Raw genomic sequence first — 19496 nt, forward strand, 5'->3', positions numbered from 1 at the left:
CGTACGCGTGGCAACCCCGTTAATCAGGGACATAACGGTCCCGTGCGTACTGTAACCTTCTCGCTTGCACCAGGGCATCTCGAGATCTTCCCCAGTGTTGGGGTCTGCGAGAAGGCTGTGGCCTTGAAACCCTCCCCTGAGTAACGCGACTATCATTTCCGTATACTGGGGTCGACGTACGATCGGACGTCCAAGATTCTTGACGCGATCTATGTGAAGTCGTTCTTCTACTCGGATCCTCATACTGAACATTGCGGTCCCAGTCCGATAGCGAGGTATAGGGGCTTCGAAGCCAGGCCTGCAGTTCATGAAGGAATAAGCACGCGTTATCTCTGCCAAGAAAGTCTTGCAAGAGAAGCTCCGCTTGCCCAGCACTGCCTTTAATGTCCACGGTACGAAGAATCGCAACGATGTACTCCAACAAGAACTCGGCGTTACTTCCTCGGCGGCTCTCAAGCCTGGCTGCGCCCGGACGAGTCACTGAACTCTGGCTCGAGCCTGTCTCCGGAGGGTGAAGGAAATCGAAGGCTTGCAGTTCCCTCCGTATCCAGCTCCGAGCCCGCGAAACAAGTTCTTCGTCATTCTTGAACTTCTCCGGTGTCAATTCTTGGTACTGCGAGAGGCGATTTGACCCGACTCTCAGGGAATAGAGCTGGTGGCGGTAGACATGTTGTCGCCGGCTCACTGCATCATTGTCGCACCAAGGTGTACTTCGACGTTGGGATTGTGGCCGAGTATGCCGAGGACGGCGGTTAATCCTGTCCCGTCCTGATCGAGGAGGTGTGGAGGTAGTTGGGGCTGGTTGAGCAAGGTCTTGTGAAGGAGCATCTAACCGATAGGTTTTCGGGCCGCCGGTACTATCCAGATCATATTCCACTGCAGAAACGTCGGTCTTGCCTAGATACCGAGTTAGACGAGACCGATGTAGATTCCTCCAATAATGACATACACAGTGGACAAATACGACGATTTTCCAACCAGCTTGCCAGGCAATGAAAGTCGTAATTCGCATGTCTGCAGGGCACTGCGACGGCCGCTTCTGAGATTGGGTCCAGACAAATGACGCACGGGTTAGCCAGATTACGGTCCAATTTCTCTTGTGCTACCTCATCGAGGGTTTTCTGCATAACCTCCTGCTGCAAGTCCACATTATCGGGTGTCTGGTTAGCCACCGATGGGCCGACGATACTGGTAGTAGTCCTTTTGTCCCAATTATTCATGGCGGGTTTTCAAGGGCGGTCCATCGTGGCAGTGGGAGGGTTGTTGGCGGAGGTCACGTTGCGGTCGCCCGCTGTCATAAAAATTCCACCACCCCGTCACTCTCATACAACGATTCGCCATCAGCAACACAGCGAGTTCCCGCGTGTCGGCGGAGATGCACTAACGGATTTAGCGATTCAGGGGGATTTTAGAGGCCAGCGTAATAACATGACGTCTGCAAGAGCTGTCCTTTCTAAGAACTACGCTGCTGCGATGGCGCGCGGCCAGGCAAACGGATCGTTAGCCCAAGATCACCAGCGATCTCCTTCACGTACTATTACAGGTTTAAGACGATGGTCGATTGTCAATCGTGATCTACCACGTGAGTTACCATATTTCTACCTCTGGTTGCTTGTAATGGTGCTAACTTCGTCGCCTCATCCGCGCAACAGCCGTGTCCCAAGTTAAAGCGATCCATGTATACGACTTCGATAACACATGTAAGGACACAATATGATCAGAATATTAAGGCGTTCTGTGGGGTTAATAGCGTTCAGTATTCCTGAGTCCTCTTCCGAATCCGCAGCTGTGGAACGGGCCGACCATTGGTTTTCTTCAGGCTTATGAGAGCTTCGCAAACGGCGGATGGTGGCATGATCCGAACCTCCTTGCTGCCACCGGGAAAGGTGTCGAGATCGAAGAATCGCGTGGCTGGGAAGGGTGGTGGAATGAGCAAATCGTGCGGCTTACGCATACCGAACCAAGATTGGCATGTTGACTGATAGGTCGTAGGTACAATTGGTCAAGCTCAGTATGCAGCAAAAAGATGCTCTGACAGTACTTCTCACTGGTCGAAGCGAGAGTGGCTTTTCAAGCCTGATCAGGCGCATTGTGGAGAGTAGGGAACTTGACTTTGACCTTGTTTGTCTCAAGCCAGAAGTTGGGCCCAACAGCGAGCGGTTCTCTACTACTATGGAGTTCAAGCAATCTTTCCTTGAAGACCTCGTTCTCACGTATAACCAGGCCGATGAAATACGTGTTTACGAGGATCGCGTGAAGCAGTAAGTTCGACGTCCGTCGTTGTACCAATATGACCTTTTAACGCAAATCCAGTGTGAAACATTTCCGGGATTTCTTTGAACAGTTGAACCGGAGGTTTCAGTCTGTACCAAATCCTTCTCCCAGAAAACCAGTTAATGCGGAAGTGATACAGGTAGCAGAAGGAGCTACGTTCCTGTCCCCGGTAATTGAAACAGCTGAAGTGCAACGTATGATCAATGCTCATAACCGCGCTGCCCGCAACCCGTCACTCAATGATACAAAATCCCCGTATGGCAAATTGCGCATCAAACGTACCATCTTTTACACGGGGTATCTCATATCAAATGCGGACTCCAGCCGTCTGATCAGTCAGACACTGAACCCAATGCTGCCCTCGGGGCTTGCTGATTCAAATGAACTCAAGTACATGGCTAACAGTATACTAATCACGCCTCGCCCTGCCCCTCGGTCGATCCTCGACAAGGTTGGCGGGCTTGGCAAGAAGCTCAGTTGGCAGGTTACAGGCACTGCGGTCTTTGAACATAGGGTCTGGGCTGCCCGGTTAACTCCCGTTCCAGCAACAGAGAAGTATTACACAGAAAATCCACAGCCCGTGGTAGTCTTAGCAGTGCGCAAAGGCGCTCGCCCTATTGATGCTGGCAAAATACAAAACTGGCATCCTGTCCCTGCTGATAAAGCTTTCACCTTTGAAACAGTCGTCGGTGAGAAAGTGGTTTTACGGGTCGAAGAAGAGAACCCCCATGAAGGCGAGTGGGAGAGTCAATTTTTGAATAAAAATCACAAGAGACGCCACCAGCAGGAGCGTGATGAAGATATTTTATACCCACAGTCAAGTGGCCATGATGGTCCAGCGTCAGGGAGGCCGCCACCCTTCAACCCACGCCATGGGGCTAGTAACCGCCATCACCACGAGGATGGCCCTCGCCGTGGAGGGTCGTATCGTGGTCGTGGTCGTGGGTCCGGTCCAAGAGGTAGAGGGCACGCAAGCCGAGGAGGGGCGCGTGGCAGAGGCCGTGGGCGCGATGCCGGACCTCCACCAGGCTATAGATCGTTAGATGATTATGCTGGATATGACGGGCCGTATGAAGAGAAGCCTGGGCCAGGCAATGGTGGTGGTGGCCCCGTGATGAATTACTAGGTTGAAGTTTCAAGACACTTCTTATCATCCCTTCGGCTTGCAGGACTTGGGGTTGTTTGACCATAGTATTTTGATGTCCACATAGCGTTTTAGTCGTTTTCTGAATGCTTGTATGATTTATATAATCATTCTCAAGCCACACTTACGTATATTTCTGGACGTTAATGCCCCCTGGTTTTTTCTTGATTACTTTCTTGGTCTTGTCCTCAATGACCTGTTTGCTGTTCTACTTTTTACGCCAACCTCATCAAAGTTCCTCGCTTGCTGCTCAGTTGAAGGGCTCAGTCAAAGCGTGGTTTTCCCTAGAAGTATGCGTGATGCCATATGATTATACTACAATTTCGGCGACTACAGCATTAGCAACATTGGGAAATGTCTACCTTCACCATACTATTCGACCGTCAATCAAAAACGTTCATCCAAAGTTAAATAGAAACGGGAAGATCAATTATATACGCAGAAACTCTAACTTGTTTTGTGGAAGCATATCTGGAACTAAAAACTATCGATGCCCTCCAGTCAATTGCATTGAACTGCAATGTCTAGGGAGGGTGATGAAGCTGAGTTGACTCTTCCAGTTCACACCTGTTGAGCATTCATATTCAGTTTACAGCATGCTTATTACACTTAGTCCAGACATACGAAAGGACCCACGGTAGGGTCTCCAACTCGCATGAATCAAAGTTTCTTGGTTTCCGATGAGTCGTGACATCAAGTTATCTCTTGCTCGTCCGGAGACTTCCGCCTCAAACCATGACGTTGTCGGATTTACGGATTTACGGGTATATAGCTAGGCTCAGCAGTGTCATTGGCTGTAAACCTGTCAAATAAGCTGGCTGTCAAAGTTTAGAGAAATAATTAATAATTAGGCGTTGGAGGAGATTGCCACCACTGGGTATATAAGTATATTATGTTGCAACCGAATAGGAACAGCCCAAGGACCGACACCAGGGGCAGGATATGCGAAGTCCTAACAATGGAGACCATTCGAGATTCAGCCTTTGGGAAGCTTGTGCGCATCTTCACCGGGAATCGATTGTTACGCTACCCGGAGGAAATTGATCCAGCTCTCTGGACAGAATGCTTAAGACCCGAGCCCACTGTCAAAGATGAAGAAGCAGCGACGTTGGCGGACACCGAAGTGGACTCTTTCGGTCTATATGCCGTCATGTCACAGGCTTCAAGAGCCTCGCGCCGTTTAAATTCGATAGCAGAAACCGACGGTGTCGATAAAGGGACACCTCTTCTGATTGACTGGCGTGGACCAAATGATCCTGAGGTACTTTCCAAACCCTGTTTCCTCCATTCATGTACATATTCACATACTCATAGAATCCTCAAAACTGGAGTACACCGAAAAAACTCCTTGTGAGTGGCCAAGTTTGGCTTTTAACCTTTGCTATCTATATTGGATCTGCAATATACACTCCGGGAATTGAAGGTGTCTCGGCGCAATTCGGTGTGAGTAGAGTCGCCGCAACCCTCGGGCTGACACTTTTCGTACTCGGGTATGGCCTGGGTAAGTAACTCTACCTTCACAAGTAACCAAAGCCGCAGTAGTCAGCATACTGATAGTCTCCCCAGGTCCTATGGTCTGGTCTCCTCTGTCGGAACTACCAACAGTAGGCCGAAATCCCACTTATCTCCTCACCTTATTCGTCTTTGTGTTCTTCCAGTTTGCCGTCATCTATGCAAAGAACTTCGGGATGCTACTAGCGTTCCGGTTCTTGACGGGCTTCCTAGGCTCTCCCGCCCTTGCAACCGGTGGAGCATCGATGGGGGATATGTGGAATCCGAAAGTCCGCGACTACATGATTGCTATCTGGGGTTGCTTTGCCATCTCTGCACCAGTGCTGGGACCTCTTGTCGGTGGCTTTGCATCCTCTGCCAAAGGGTGGACATGGACCATCTGGCAGTTACTGTGGATCTCTGGATTTACACTAGTCCTGCTGTTCTTCTTCCTCCCGGAAACCTTCACCCCCAACATTCTCTGGCGACGTGCACGACGTGTACGAAAGATCACCGGTAACTCAAACTACAAGTGCGAGGCCGAGATCGAGCTCAGCCATGTGAGACCTAAAGTAAGCGGCCCATCCACTCCTAACCCTACCACCAATATCCAAATCACAACTTAACGGACCTGAAAACAGGACGTGCTATTCGAGGCGCTCGTCCGCCCCTTCCAACTCTGCTTCTTCGAACCCATCGTCCTCTTCCTCAACCTCTACATCTCCCTTATCTACGGCATCCTCTACATCTGGTTCGAAGCCTTCCCCATCGTCTTCAGCGAAATCCACGGCTTCAACCCGGGTGAGTCTGGCCTCGCCTTCATGGGCATCCTCATCGGCACCTTCCTAACGATCATGGGCTACTTCTTCTGGAAATACAAATACCAATCCCGCCACTTCGATCAAAACTGGAACATCGCCCCGGAACACCAACTCCCGCCCGCCTGCGTAGGCAGCTTCGCCCTACCCATCTCTCTCTTCTGGTTCGGCTGGACCGGCAACTTTCAAAGTGTACATTGGATCATCCCCATCGTGGCCTCGCTGTTTTTCTCTGTGGGTGGATGTCTCATTTTCAACGCTATCTTTTGTTACCTGGCCCACGCATATCCAAAGTATGCGGCGTCTGCGCTGGCGGGGAATGACTTTATGCGGTCTTCGTTTGGGGCCGGGTTTCCCCTGTTCGCGACGGCTATGTTTCATAATCTCGGCGTGGGGTGGGCGAGTACGCTTTTAGGATGCTTGACGGTGCTGTTTGTGCCATATCCGTTTATTCTGCTTCGATTTGGGAGGAGACTTAGGATGTCGAGTAAATATGCGAGGCATGACATATAATCTGCCTTTCTACGTTGATCCTATGCTTTTATTAATACGGGAACAATGAGACCTCTGTTGGCACTTGGATCCAATGAACTAGGTCTTATGATGAATGTAGTATTTTTTGTCGATAGCATCAGCCAATCTATATGCGAGCGTTCTTATTATGACCATGAAACAAAAGCCATTCATTCTGTCAATCAATCGTTGACAAATCCAAACGAAGTATTCCACGTGAAAGGTTCCATTTCCCAGATCCCACCGCAACCATACCATCCCAATAGAAGAAGAAAATAAAATATGGAAGAATCGTCTTTTATACATGACGAGAACCAAGAACCGACGTGATGCAAACAGGGCGAATGTACAAGTGCGATGAAAGGAGGATAGACAAACAGCGAGTTGTATTGCGAAGAGTGTGTGATAGGGGAAGTTGATTGATTTTGCTCATTATCGTCGTGAGATCAGAATTCAAGGTCGTATTATCGTGTGTCATTCGTGCCGTCGGAAAGTGCGTCAAGGGTGAGGTCGAAAAAAAGAAAACATGGGCAATAAAAAGCATAAAAGCCACAATAAAAGAAAAAGCCGAGTATTTATCTCGCATAACATGTAGATTATTCTTCGTCCGTCAGCTGCCGTATCAGCTTGATGCTGAGAATCATCACCAGCAAGCCTATCGTCACTACCACCATTAGGCCAAATCCAAACCAACCGAGAACCATCGCCGAGGTGCCGACTCCACTCTTGACACTGCCGTTACCCATATCTTGAGCGATGGTGCTTGCGGCGACAGATGCTGTGTGCTGCCATAGTACTGAGACCAGAACGAACACAGATGCCACGAAAATCAAAGCCAACGCTGCCTGGGACACGGGTCGTGAAGGGAACGGCTTCACCTCGCGTTCGGAACCGCTTGCATCAAGTTCTTCGTGCCATCCGGGGAAAGTAGCCAGGAGGATGAAGCAGAAGAAAGCGAGAATAACCGCAACGATTCTGGACAATGTCAGTTACTCTACTCAAGGTTCAAGACCACAAAAATGCGCGGGAGAACATACAGGAGGTATGGGAAAACTACAGCATCCTTGAACGTCGATGCTACCCAAATTAAGTTCAATGGGTCTTGGTCAACCGTGACGATCTCGGCCAAGGCCGTGGCATTGGAGTTGCAAATATAAGCGCCTCCCGAGGGCGATACGCAGATACCGAAGTAACCCACGCGGACTTCCATCTCCGCTCCTCCAACAATGTTTGCTGTTGCTTGCACCACGCCAGGGTCCACCTGGGCAAGATTAAAAACTGGGTCGTAGCGTTTGTAGTAGAGGGAGATCAAGAATATGCTGGGGATTTGCGGGGAGGACGATGAGCATCCGGCCAATAAGAGGGCTGATGTTGTTAGTACCATACATTCCACAGCATAGAATGAAAACTAGCTTACAGAGAAGAATTATAGCAACGGCAATGATAATCATCAGCACGTGGTGGTAACCGATCATCGGGATGAACCCTGTAGCACCATGACAGTCAGTATACCATGCCAACCGCATCGTTCGACAGTAAGAGTTACATACGGGCCATCTTGGCACCAAACTTGGACGCCATCTTGATCAATTAAGTCTTGATCAATCTACCTCCTCGCGATGTGGCTCGTATGGCTCGCTTCTCGGTACCCCGAGAAGGAGCGTCTGAAGTGCGCTGCGTTGCTCACTATGTCAAGTACCTGGTCCGTCACTCCTGGGACCAGAATATGCTGCTCTGCCGTGCGATAATCCCCACTGTCTCTCTCGGCTGGGAATCCAATGACCGGATGGTGGGCGAAGAATGTTAAGTCGGTATGGAATGTGGACCAGGAGACACGAGGGATACTGGCGAATGAATGTATGCCCGCTTTGCGTTGCGGTACTCACGAGACCTGGACGGGGTATAAGATTCGTCAGATAGTTGAATTAAAGATCCGATAAGCTATACCCCAAGATGGGGATGGTGTTAAACGAATTAAGGCCAAATAGAGGCAAAGCTGAATACAAGGAATGGGGAGGGGAGAAAGAGGGAAAGGGAAACTGGGGGAGGATAGAGATCGTAGCTAGCCAAAATCCACTTTTGCAACGAAAGCCTGCCTCCCGAATTTCTCAGATCTGGTTTTTCTTCACAACGAACGAGTGGTGATGATATTGCTGGTGGCTGGGAATTGGAGAGTATAGAGGAGGCTGGGCATCACCTTTTGTTTACCCGCCTTGTTCCCCGGTAACCAAACCTCACCGCCTACTGTTCCTGATAGACCCATGAGGTCCCATTTAATCCACCGATGGCGCTACGATCGATCTGGGGCCGGAGATTGGTCCACGCATCATTTAGGCTTGGCCCCGCACCCCCTATCAGCCCTAATCAATTAATTCGTTCATTTAGTTCATCACCAGCCTCCGGAATTTAATAAAGTAGAGAGAGATACATGTCGTGTCACGATTCCATGCATATTTATAAACCAAAGATTATGCAATGAAGGTCTATCTCCAATATGGTCCAATGTAGGGTATACACGACCAAAACCATATATAATTTAACGATACCTCAACCCCGTGTATCTCTTCCAGGTAGACCCCAAGGAAAAACAAAAAGAGATAATACCAGAAAACACCAACGCACCAAGATTTATGTCGCTTTGTATTATAGTGTTGATAATGCATACGGTCTAGAATCACTTGTTGGTTGCGTAGGAGAATCGCTGGAGGTTGAATGCAACTGATGTCCGAGTGGGTCCTGTTTCATCACGTTCGCCGTCTTCTTCTTCACTGTCCGGAACAATCATATCTTCACTTCCTTGAATGAGAGAACATGTGACAGGGGTTATATTTGCCTTTGGGCTGCCTGCTCCCAGGGACTTTTTTGAATCACTTGATGCCGAAAGAGAAGGGGCAATAAAGTTCAGAGATCGTGACCGAGCCAATGCGGTCTGGCCCAGACGTTGCAAAGGAGTTAAGCGTTGTCGCCTTGAAGGGCTTCGGGACACACCAGATTTTGCTCTAGAAGGAGATCTAGCAAGAAGTGGACGATGAATTTGCGGACTCTTTGTTTCTGGCATATCCACCTTGGGGCTGATATCCCCTTCGAAGGTAAACTTCGACAGCAAAGAAGAGTTTTGTTTGGCGACATGACAGTCAAGTACTTGACGAAACACTTCAGGATTGGAATCCGCACTAACAGAAGCCTCCTCTGTAGTCGCAGCACTTTCGAGTGACTCGTCTGCAGGGGTTTTATAATCTGCAATTTGGGGGTCTTCCGTCGCAGTATGTGAAGTGCTTTGCGGGGGCGCTTTTCCAAGACAGCTGTCATCACGAGGCTCGGTCTTGCAGTCATTCGTAGCCTCTGTGGAATCTACAAGCTGTGTCATAATATCCTCAGCAACTTCATCAGAGAACACGTCCAAAGTTGACTTCCGCGCTTTCTTGCTTCGAGCCCCTGTCACCCCGCTCGGGCTTGAATCGTTCGAGGGGTGAGCAAAGAAACGGCTGCGACAATCGGGAAGGCTCGGATGGTGGGCCTCGTCCGTTTCAGAACAAAGCCGTTGCCGCTTGATGGGCTGCAAGGCGGATGTCTTAGAGGCATGAGCCAGAAACGAGTTCCGTTCCACACTCCTGACTAATGGGCTGGATAGCCGGTTCGAGGTAGTGGATCGGGCTATATCTGACCGAGGCGTTACAGGAGTACTATCCCAAGAAGTATTGGCATGTCGTTGCAGTAATCTTTGCTGGCTGGGGGATGGAGAGAGACTATTCGGATCCAGCTCAGCTAAGGGGGCCCGCTTAGGTGTAAAGAAGGCACTAATAGGCTTGTTTGGCTTCAATTCGGCAGATGAACCGAGCGTCTGTCGACGATGAATGCCGTGCAAGAGCCTACCCACGGGTGCAGGGTTCAATATCAGTGGTTCCTTTGTCATTGGATCCAAATCACCACGAGCGACCCCCGTTGCAAGCTCAGGTTCCACATCACTACCAATGAACGGCAATTCTTCCAGGTTTACATTGTCCGCCGGTGGGGTCAGAGTCACGAGCATCCCAGCTCGCGGGCAAAATACCCGCTGATAGAGGAAAGTAAGCTCTGCCTGTTTGAAGTTTTCCAAATAATTTGTAGGAACATGGTATTGGCCCTCAAATTGAAGCATGCGCAGCGCTTTTTCAATGTTCCTGTATTTGCGAATACACCGATAGGCTGTCTTTAGCCCCAGCCTCGCAATATTGGGCAGGTAATCACAGCCACTAAGGATACACATGCGTCTGAAGTCAGCGTCCGTCCATCCTATAAGGCTAACTTCGCGGCAAGCCGTGAAATCTGCTCGGTTAATCTCGATACAATCACCATGCTGATCGAGTTTGGACAAAAGTCTTTTAGCACCGAACACCAACAAATCAGAGTCTTCCGAAATGATACCGTTGATAATGCCATGGCGCTCGAGATAGACGAGCTGTGCATCCGCCTCATACGGAGCCACTACATACTGAACATTCATTTTCTTCAGCTCATCGATCAATTGGCGAGCCATCAAAGGCGTCACATCCACCGCTTTCTGGAATTCTTGATAAGCTTCTGCCGTCCTCCCCTTTCGTAGAAGTTCTAAGCCCAGGGCCTTGCTCTCTTGACGTCTTTGATACCGATCAGTCTCGGTGCCGGCTTTACTCGGTAGATTATCGCCATCGAAGACAAGGTACGGTGTTACTCCAAAGAAAAGTAACATGCGAACCCGATTCAGTACGTAATCGACATGTCTACAGTCACATTAGCCCAGCTTTTCCAATCGAGGTCTTTGATGAAGCACGTACTTAGTAGTCGGCCGGCCCAGAACCAAGTCCACGGCGCAGGCGACAGTCCCACGATGCAGCCATCCATATGCATCGACTCCAAGCGTCTGCCCGCTAAACTTTTTCAAGTGGCATGGTTTCTGAATTGACTTGAGAAGACCATGTAGCCCTGCGTATCGAGTCAATTGGCTCTGGGTATTTGAAAAAGGAGAGTAGGATCGTGAGCATACCTTTAATACCCATTGTAGAACCGTTGGAAAGTCGAGCTGCTCCTCGTTAGGTTGTTTAGTTGAACATCCAAAACGGGTAACAGCTCTGACCGTCGGTGGTTAGGACTCAAGAAGGGCGGTGGGCACGAGAACCATGGGGAGCGACTTCCGTAGAAATATGGGTGGGAAGCAAATCAACCAGGTTGGCAGGTCATCGAGTTATGTATGACCTGGACAACGAGGTTGGAATGTGAGTTGACTCTCAGCCCAGTCGACGCGCAACAGAAACGCGATAGACTGTTGCATACAGAGGAGGCCGTGATTGGCCGGACCTCTGGCGGTACCTCCTCCCACCATCACCGCCTTCGTATTCTGCCTGGCGATAAGGATCGGAGGAAAAAAAGAAAAATCTATACTCCAACATACACTACACTACATCTATTTCTCTTGAGTTTTACTTTCCAACAATCGCATCATGCCGAAGTCTTTACAGAAGGTTCATAAGCACATCTCCAAAAAGCGAGGGGTAGTTGAAGCACTCCATGAGAACAGCAGAGATGCGAAGAGATTGCGCCGTGCAGGTGCTAGAGATGATCGAGTAGCTCGTGTCTCTGCCACAATGGCACGAGGACGACAATCATATAGTAGGCTTCAATAAGAATACTCTGTTCGGTGGCGCGCTTCTCTAATATTTCCCTCAGTCGATCGGATCGTATACTTCCACGAGAATGTCCCCGAGGACGCAGGCATCTTTTCAGATAGTGACATGATGAACTTAATCGTTAGGTGAGAGCGAGGAAGAAAAATCATGTTTTTAGTCATTGTTTATAGTGCACGCATGCTAATCATATTAACTACAGATATATCAATCGAAGCGTCCCTGAGATCGAGCAATTGCAGAGTGAGCGGAGGAAAGGCCGGCCCCCCAGCAAGCGAGAGGAAGCCTTACTACAGCGGACGGACGTGGAAAATAAAGAGTTTAAGACAGGATTTTGGCTACCCGACCTCGGTCAAGAAGAAGTGCTTAAGGCTCTTGCAACTTGGAATGGAGATTGGTCCGGTCTCAGCAGTATGAAGTTCATTCGCCTGACTAGGGATGGTGGGAAGCAGACCTCAGCATTCCCACCTAAAGGGATGTCGTGATGTTTTGATTTGATTCTGTTTTGAGATCGTATCACCCGTATTGACTTTGAAACATAATGGCGTTGACGACTGTATATACCAGCATATCGATATTCGTTAATACCTTTTGAGGTTTGACTACAAAAAGCACATCAACAAGACCGTCTGCTATGCATTTTGAATCACATCTTGCATTGCTGTGGAATATTTATTATGAGAATAATACTGATTGGGCTACGAAAACGTCACTACCAGCTTCGTAGCAGAAACACCCGCGGCCATCACGTCCCACGCCTTTTGCGGTGATTGTCGTCCCCTTCCCATAACCGTGGCCTTTGGTTTGGCGATAAACGTTCCCTTAGACATTTTTTGTCAGTAGTACTCAAGAGGGGCCGGCCCAACCTCATTCTCCTCTAAAGACAGCGAATTAACTTATCTTTGACCTTCTGCTCCCTCATCTCAGGAAACAGTAGCCCAGCGGCGAACTTCCACCCCTCGACCTTAGTGATAACATCTATTCATGGCTGCTCAACCGATCCAATTGTGATAATCAATGCCTCAGCCCTCGTTTTGCCCTTGAACGTCCTGGCTAGTTCCGCCACAATTTTCTCCGAGCGGTAATCCAAAGCGTAGCCCCCAATCTCCTCACTAGGTCAAATTTATCCTGCGATGCGTTTGTGTTAGCCTCAAATCCAGCGGCCACTCCCATCTGAATAAAATTACAGCCCAAGCTAGTCGACCCTCATGCCCATTCGACTCCCTCTCTGGCTCGGGCAGATCCAATACTAGGAAGTCCTGTTGGAACATCCATCCCAGGTGCTAGCTCATACGGAAGGCTACTCGGGGCCAGACAAGCATTCGCAATGATGAGAATTGGGATCCTCTGCTCAGCAGTCATATGATCGATGTAGACCTATTCCCTTAACTCCGGCAATCTCCGACGACTCATAGACAGTAACATCAACGCTTCGTTATACCAAGCTAGATTCTGGCAATTTCAAGTTGTTGTGTTTAGAGAGACTTTGCTTGATAGTTCCTGCGAATAATTGATTTACGAGAGACACTTCTTTGATCTTAAGCGGCTGACGTTCTGTCTATATGTCTTCATGTAATCTTGCCAGTGAGGGTATACTGGAGTCACATTTCTTTCCTTTTTCCACGACCCCTCCCGAAGAGAGGCTTATCTTTTCTATATACCAACAGTTATAGGCCTGTCCCCATAAAGCCTTCTAATTAGTAAAGGCGTCAATAGCTAAGTGTAATGTCAAGATGGTGGCGTCATACTCGTAAAACATATCACCCTAGGTGTCCGACTTTATACCAAAATGCTATACCATCGGTAGTTGTATAAAATGTAATGGAAGTGGGTATCGTGAGATTTGCTTTCCTAAGTGTCAAGTCAAGCAACATAGGGTTACGACACACGTATGTTTTGTTTTGGGGGAAGGATGCCTTAGGCCGTCACGGGAGCTCCCTTGGCAATTAAATCATCAGTTTTCTTGTTCCGTCAATCTTTCTTCCAAAACCATCTTCTTCCCTTTACGCAACGTCTTTTGCCCCCGTATTACAACTCATCATGTTGTCGCTACGTACCATCGCCCGCTCTGTGCCTCGCACCATTTCGCGCTCTATTGCCACCACCTCCCGTTCTTCTCTTTTCCGTCCTGTCCCGACTGTCCCTAAGAATGTCATTCTGCAATCTGCTCTGAAGCCCTCTTATGCTGCTTTCTCGACATCCCGGGTGTTCAAGCAGTCTCCTGCTGAAGGTATGATAGATCGTGATGAGAACATCGGTACTGTGGACTGCAAGAAAGAACAAGGAGTCTTTGGCCTTGTCAAGGCTTCTGGCACGATGCGAGCTTCGTTTCTTCGGATTGCGCTAACAGTACTTTAAATGCTACAGGTGACTTCGAGCTTGCCGCCAAGCTTGAGGATGAATTGAAGCACGAGAAGGCTTCCGGTCTTGAAGACCTGGATTCCTCTGTCCAGAACATTCAGTATGTTCTCCAGAACAACTCTTGGGAGGTATGTACTCCGACTGATATATCCTATGATATGTACTCGAGCTCATTGGTATTTGCATCTAGGTCAAGGATGTTCCCGGTGAGCAGGAAGTTGTGTTGACAAAGAAGTTTGGCAATGAGGAGTAAGTTATTGACTTTGCACCTATCCTCGACTCTTTCCTTACTCGAATCCCGTTAATGTTATATAATATTCTAACTCATCATCTCCTACAACAGGATTCGTCTCACCTTTACCGTTGCTGATCTTCAGAACCTGAGCGAGCAGGAGGAGTTTGACGACCAGGTTTTGAGTGATGAGCTGGACTTCGAGTCTGGCCATCAGCCCGCTAACAAGGGCTCTGCTGGGAACGTTTCCCAGCACGCCGAGGACCGTGTTGCCCCGGCCGACCGGGAACTGGATGACTTGGACCGTGATCTGGAGCCTAGCTTCCCTGCCCGCGTCAACATCACCGTCGAGAAGCCCAGCAACGGCGCTCTTCTGATCCAGACTGTTGCTCAGGATGGTCTCTTCCAGATTGAGGAGGTCTCATACTTCTCCAAGCCTGACTTGGCGCATGCCCAGACCGCTGAGAAGGACTGGGCCAGACAGAGCCTCTACGCTGGACCTCCTTTTGAGAACCTGGATGAGGATCTGCAGACCTACTTGGAACGTTACCTCGAGGAAAGAGGCATCAACGCTGAGCTCGCCAACATGATCCCCGACTACATCCAGGTGAAGGAGCAGAAGGAATACGTTCGCTGGCTCGAAAGTAAGTTACCGCAGTCTCCTAGATGATAGTGTCTATATCTAACAGTGGAATCTCTAGGCGTTAAGAACTTTATCTCTGCTTAAGCGCGGACCAGTGATGCAAGAGTTCATCTATGAAGATGCATCGAATAATCCCTACTCCTAATTCTAATCCCACCCTTTCAGACATTACCCCCATAAAACATTTTGCGAGGAGGTTCATCATCACTTCCTATGTCATGCTAGCTTGATGTCTGCCCATGCGAATCGCCTCTGAATACTCTCTGGGCTGTATGTACGTGTATCAATATAGAAACGAATTGAGCAACCACTTGTATTATATTTAAAACCTAAACGTCCCACAGTGTGATGTATTGTGCTAAGGGGGAATATTTTCCTTCAGAGATTACCTAAGTCACAGTCAAAAGTATCAAGTCAAATATTTGTATTCCTAACCAGGTAGTATATTATCATGTAAAACACGCCTATGCTTAAAGGTATTTCTGAGATAACTCCTAGACGCCCATGCATCCCAACCCTGCCATGAAAGCATATATATCCTAAAACCGCTCTAAAAATACCAGGAAACCCCAATTGCCAGGCAGAAAAGCAGAGAGGGTTCTAGAACTCCATACTTTCAGACTTGACCTCCGCCATGTCTTCGTTCCGCTCCCGCTTCCCACCGCGTTCCTCCTTGAGGAGACTGGCAATGAAGGAGCGGAAATAGTCCACATATGGCTTGAGACTTGTTTTCTCATAGTCCTGCAACCTGCGGCTTCCTCTAGCATCCGAGCCATTGGGCTCGCTCCCCTCGCTATCTACCTTGTCTGTGCCTGTGCCGTTGTTGGGATTTTCCGCATCATACGCATCGATCTCCGCTAGTAGTTGCGTGACTGTGGGAACCGAGAGAGGGTCGAATTCCTCGGCATTCCGGATATCAATGGGAACACAGACACGGCCCGTGCCAGGATGGATGACGAACGGGCTCTTAAGCAAGTGAATCATCTTCTTGCTGACTTCCGAATCGAGCCGTGGGTAAGTATACTCTAATACAATGTCTTGCTTGGCATCACGCAAAGTAGAGGTTTTCAAAGTGTTGCTCTTCCCAGTCTTAGCGAGGGAATCAATGTCGGCCCATTTGTTCGTACTAGAGCGGTCCGGCGATGACTCCCATTTCTTGCGTAATGCATCGTTCAAGGGCTTGTCGGGAAGCAATGCTAGGAGTCGTTGCTCCTGTTCCGAGTTAACAAAGGTGTCCTGGTCCACTAGTGTAGTTTGGGCGAAGAATGGCTTCAGGATCTCCAGACTACGAGACATGTGTGGATGCAGCGGACGCTTCAGATTTACACGCTTGCCGCTTTGAGATCCTCCACGTAAGACATCCAGATATCCCGCAATAGCCCGTCGCCGGTCGTCAGGAAGGTTGCGAGCCCGGGGATCGCAGACCCAGGCGTGGGCACCACGACGACCGGAGTAAACCCACATGATATGCTGGAATCCAAAGTCTTCTCGCAAAGCGATGTCGACAACCTTTATGGCCATGGTTACAAATGTCCAGCATTTCCCACAGATGTTCGCTTTTTCACAGCATGATCGAATATCATCATAATCCGTTAAATCGATATCGAACACCAGTTCTTTAGCGATTGGTTTCATCTGACCGCCCCGTAGAGTTTTCCGATCGCGGGGGTTTGTATTGTAGACAGGACCGATTTCAAAACGCGAGGGATTCATCCGCAAAATATCCTTACGGAACCTAGCCAGGCATCAGCCATGGATTTCTATCGCAGAGGTTGCCTTGGTTTTGTTTACTTACAGATCCGCTGTTGCATAAGATTGATATCGTAAATAGGCGTCATTTTGTAGGGTAAGCGCGAATTCACGGTTTCCAAAGTCTGGGGAAGGGACAATTCCGTGGTTCAGCCACTGGAAAAGGTAGCGAAATGGGAAGAGACGCTGATAGAAAGCAAGCATAGTATCTGTGTCTACATGAGCTGGCTGCGGCGCAGAAGAACTGGATAATCTCTTTGTTAGAGTTGCTCTTTTTCTTTGTGGGGTGACGAATACTCACTTTACTGCATCTCGATTCGCCGAGTCCTCGTTCTTCGTATCTGGCGCACTAGATATGGGATATTCATCTTCATCGTCATCATCGAATAGTAGGTCTGCAAGCTTGTCTTTTGTTGTATCGTCTTCAGGGAGCTCGGGCTCTTTATCTTCAGGGACATTGGGTGTCGCATCTGCTGGAGAGGCATCCGGAAGTACTTCGTCATCATTGCGATAGCGGGGAGACTCCCCGCCAGGAGGTACAGAGTGAGGCATTGTGGTGATTTGAGTGCTGTGCTAAGGCTTCTCTCTGTTCGAACAGTCATTAACGCGGAGACGCGTGCCGGACGCGTACCCGCCCGATAAGCCCTAAGACCTAAGCCCTGAATCCAAATCCAAATTTGGTCACGTGTATCTACAGCACGTGTCATCGACTTAACCGCAAACGGCCATCTCAACTATATCCTCATACCTGGAATACAACCTTCTATTTTAATCACGCCAATGTCTTCCCATAAAGGCGCAATGCTCACGGTACCCACTCAGGGGCCTCAGGGGCACCGAATCGCCGTTTGCGGTACACTGGAAGCTGTGCTACTCTCTATGGGTGTCTATCGATGACGATTACATTTTCACAAGCCATACAAGTTTTCACGATGGATGGATATTCTATGAAAGTGAATAGACGTATCAGGGCATTCACCAGTATCTGACATACGACGTCTTCTATATCCGGCTACTGTAGAGACCTTGCTGTCGTCATACTTATCGCCTGCTTTCAGGCTACGCCTTTTCGAGCTGTCGTCATTGACTTGATGTTCACTCATGAAGGGTAAGATTCTGCACATTCTTCACTGGCTGTTTGGGGGTCTTTTATGATTTTGCACTGACCTGCTCCTACGGGAGGGTTTTTTGGTGCACAATGTACGTAGTGGGAACTTCGGGCTTACACTGAGATTGCAGAGCTGTCCCTATAGTCTTTCTCCACATTCCAGAGGAGCTTTTCTCGATCTTGCAGAGCTCTGCTAAACTCAGAAGCACATGAGCGATCACCGATGGCGCCATCAGACTCGCGTCACTAGTCTTAAGTTCCTCATCTGTAATAGGGAAACCATTGTGTTTCTCGGTTCTGTATGTTGTTGACTACGGTGCTTGTTGTTTGACAACACCCACGGTTTAGTTTGGTTGCTACTACATTCATGGTAGAAAGCCTTCAGGTACCATTGCCACTCCTAGGCGAACCAGTTATTTTACTCAAGGCACAGAACTATATCGACCTGTTCCTTGAAGATTTGATGACCGGTTTGGGCTAGCGCCTGTGGCTTCTTCTTAGGGCCATACTGAATCAGAGTGATGACACCACGACTTTCGCCATAGTTCCTCCAAGATCCGAGTGTGGCATCAATTTCCCGCGTTACTCAAACCAAGTGGGCGGGTGGGCTCCTCACCTGGATACCACGTAGGGCCACATTTCCCAACTCTATCTCAATATATGGGACCGATCAACTACCACTCTTTGCTTGCCCCAGTAACCGATCTTCCTAGAAACCTTGGTTTCTCAAATCCTAGTTACATTCTGCCGGCCAATGAGACATATGTGTCAAGCAATGAAGATTTTGTCTCCTGTTGAGCCAGGCACCGAATTTTGTTGCCAATCGATACTACTGTGGCATTGTAGCCACCACTCCCCATGAACACGGAAACGGCGAAGGGCTTCCTCTTTGCGAAGATATAAGTTCACAAGTCTCTCTCCTTTCAACAGGTTCTTTTTTCTCAACACGCTTGTACCGAGCTAGAGAAAAGTCACTCGCTCTTGTTTCACTCGTTTGATTCCAACTACTTGTTTCTTTTTTTTGTACTTCTGAAATCTGCTTTGCAAACGTTGATCATTTTTCGAGATGGTTAAGGGAACTATTGCTCTCCTAGCCCTAGCGGGCCCAGCACTCGCTGGTGTTATCCAAAACCGTGGTGTTGATCACGGAACTCCGGATCATGTTGGTTGGCATTACAAGGAGCCTCCTCACTTCAAGGAGCCTCCTCACCCTCCTCCTCGCCCTACTGGGCCTCACAAGGAGCCTCCGCACCCAGCGGAGCCCACCCATACTGAGCCCACCCACAAGCAGCCTCCGCACCCAGCGGAGCCCACCCATACTGAGCCCACCCACAAGGAGCCTCCGCACCACACGGAGCCAACCCATAAGGAGCCTCCCCATCACACGGAGCCTCCCCACCATACGGAGCCTCCCCACCACACAGAGCCTCCTCACCACACGGAGCCTCCCCATCACACGGAGCCACCTCACCACACGGAGCCTCCCCATCACACGGAGCCTCCTCACCACACGGAGCCTCCTCA

At 49.1% G+C, this 19496-nt stretch overlaps 9 protein-coding genes across 9 annotated transcripts; 4 read left to right on the forward strand and 5 right to left on the reverse strand.

The window, feature by feature from the left end:
* Positions 1-19: 19 nt before the first annotated feature.
* Positions 20-1220, reverse strand: BDW43DRAFT_303988 (RING finger domain protein; the record flags this gene model as incomplete). The annotated part of the gene is made up of 2 exons (XM_032045513.1): positions 20-897; positions 950-1220. The coding sequence occupies 2 exons, from the start codon at positions 1218-1220 to the stop codon at positions 20-22; spliced, it is 1149 nt and encodes a 382-aa protein (XP_031895222.1).
* Positions 1221-1428: 208 nt separating this feature from the next.
* BDW43DRAFT_303989 (rRNA 2'-O-methyltransferase fibrillarin-like protein) lies at positions 1429-3400 on the forward strand (the record flags this gene model as incomplete). Its single annotated transcript, XM_032045514.1, has 5 exons — positions 1429-1582; positions 1653-1700; positions 1758-1939; positions 1993-2261; positions 2314-3400. The coding sequence occupies 5 exons, from the start codon at positions 1429-1431 to the stop codon at positions 3398-3400; spliced, it is 1740 nt and encodes a 579-aa protein (XP_031895223.1).
* Positions 3401-4376: 976 nt separating this feature from the next.
* BDW43DRAFT_323005 (MFS transporter) lies at positions 4377-6240 on the forward strand (the record flags this gene model as incomplete). Its single annotated transcript, XM_032049662.1, has 4 exons — positions 4377-4679; positions 4733-4919; positions 4985-5481; positions 5551-6240. The coding sequence occupies 4 exons, from the start codon at positions 4377-4379 to the stop codon at positions 6238-6240; spliced, it is 1677 nt and encodes a 558-aa protein (XP_031895224.1).
* On the reverse strand, positions 6227-8416 carry BDW43DRAFT_291594 (Fig1 domain-containing protein). Its single transcript, XM_032043633.1, has 4 exons — positions 7791-8416; positions 7658-7726; positions 7278-7605; positions 6227-7215 (listed from the first exon to the last, which is right to left on the reverse strand). The coding sequence occupies exons 1-4, from the start codon at positions 7819-7821 to the stop codon at positions 6837-6839; spliced, it is 807 nt and encodes a 268-aa protein (XP_031895225.1). The 5' UTR covers positions 7822-8416; the 3' UTR covers positions 6227-6836.
* On the reverse strand, positions 6390-6920 carry BDW43DRAFT_219433 (uncharacterized protein). The gene has a single exon (XM_032039384.1). It carries the CDS (start codon positions 6824-6826, stop codon positions 6539-6541), a length of 288 nt encoding a protein of 95 aa, XP_031895226.1. The 5' UTR covers positions 6827-6920; the 3' UTR covers positions 6390-6538.
* Positions 8417-8677: 261 nt separating the features above from the next.
* Positions 8678-11466, reverse strand: BDW43DRAFT_291595 (putative exonuclease). The gene is made up of 3 exons (XM_032043634.1): positions 11243-11466; positions 11034-11181; positions 8678-10979 (listed from the first exon to the last, which is right to left on the reverse strand). The coding sequence occupies exons 1-3, from the start codon at positions 11253-11255 to the stop codon at positions 8915-8917; spliced, it is 2226 nt and encodes a 741-aa protein (XP_031895227.1). The 5' UTR covers positions 11256-11466; the 3' UTR covers positions 8678-8914.
* Positions 11467-11662: 196 nt separating this feature from the next.
* BDW43DRAFT_291598 (translation machinery-associated protein 16) lies at positions 11663-12536 on the forward strand. The gene is made up of 3 exons (XM_032043635.1): positions 11663-11865; positions 11923-12007; positions 12082-12536. The coding sequence occupies exons 1-3, from the start codon at positions 11697-11699 to the stop codon at positions 12362-12364; spliced, it is 537 nt and encodes a 178-aa protein (XP_031895228.1). The 5' UTR covers positions 11663-11696; the 3' UTR covers positions 12365-12536.
* A 1339-nt stretch (positions 12537-13875) lies between these two features.
* Positions 13876-15487, forward strand: BDW43DRAFT_291602 (MAM33 family protein). The gene is made up of 5 exons (XM_032043636.1): positions 13876-14109; positions 14247-14368; positions 14431-14489; positions 14584-15116; positions 15174-15487. Exons 1-5 carry the CDS (start codon positions 13920-13922, stop codon positions 15197-15199), a joined length of 930 nt encoding a protein of 309 aa, XP_031895229.1. The 5' UTR covers positions 13876-13919; the 3' UTR covers positions 15200-15487.
* Positions 15488-15715: 228 nt separating this feature from the next.
* On the reverse strand, positions 15716-17416 carry BDW43DRAFT_316019 (DNA primase subunit PRI1; the record flags this gene model as incomplete). The annotated part of the gene is made up of 3 exons (XM_032048182.1): positions 15716-16850; positions 16911-17108; positions 17166-17416. The coding sequence occupies 3 exons, from the start codon at positions 17414-17416 to the stop codon at positions 15716-15718; spliced, it is 1584 nt and encodes a 527-aa protein (XP_031895230.1).
* Between the last annotated feature and the right edge of the window lie 2080 nt (positions 17417-19496).

Source organism: Aspergillus alliaceus, assembly GCF_009176365.1.
Source record: "Aspergillus alliaceus strain CBS 536.65 unplaced genomic scaffold BDW43scaffold_66, whole genome shotgun sequence".
NCBI classification, from domain to species: Eukaryota; Fungi; Ascomycota; class Eurotiomycetes; order Eurotiales; family Aspergillaceae; genus Aspergillus; species Aspergillus alliaceus.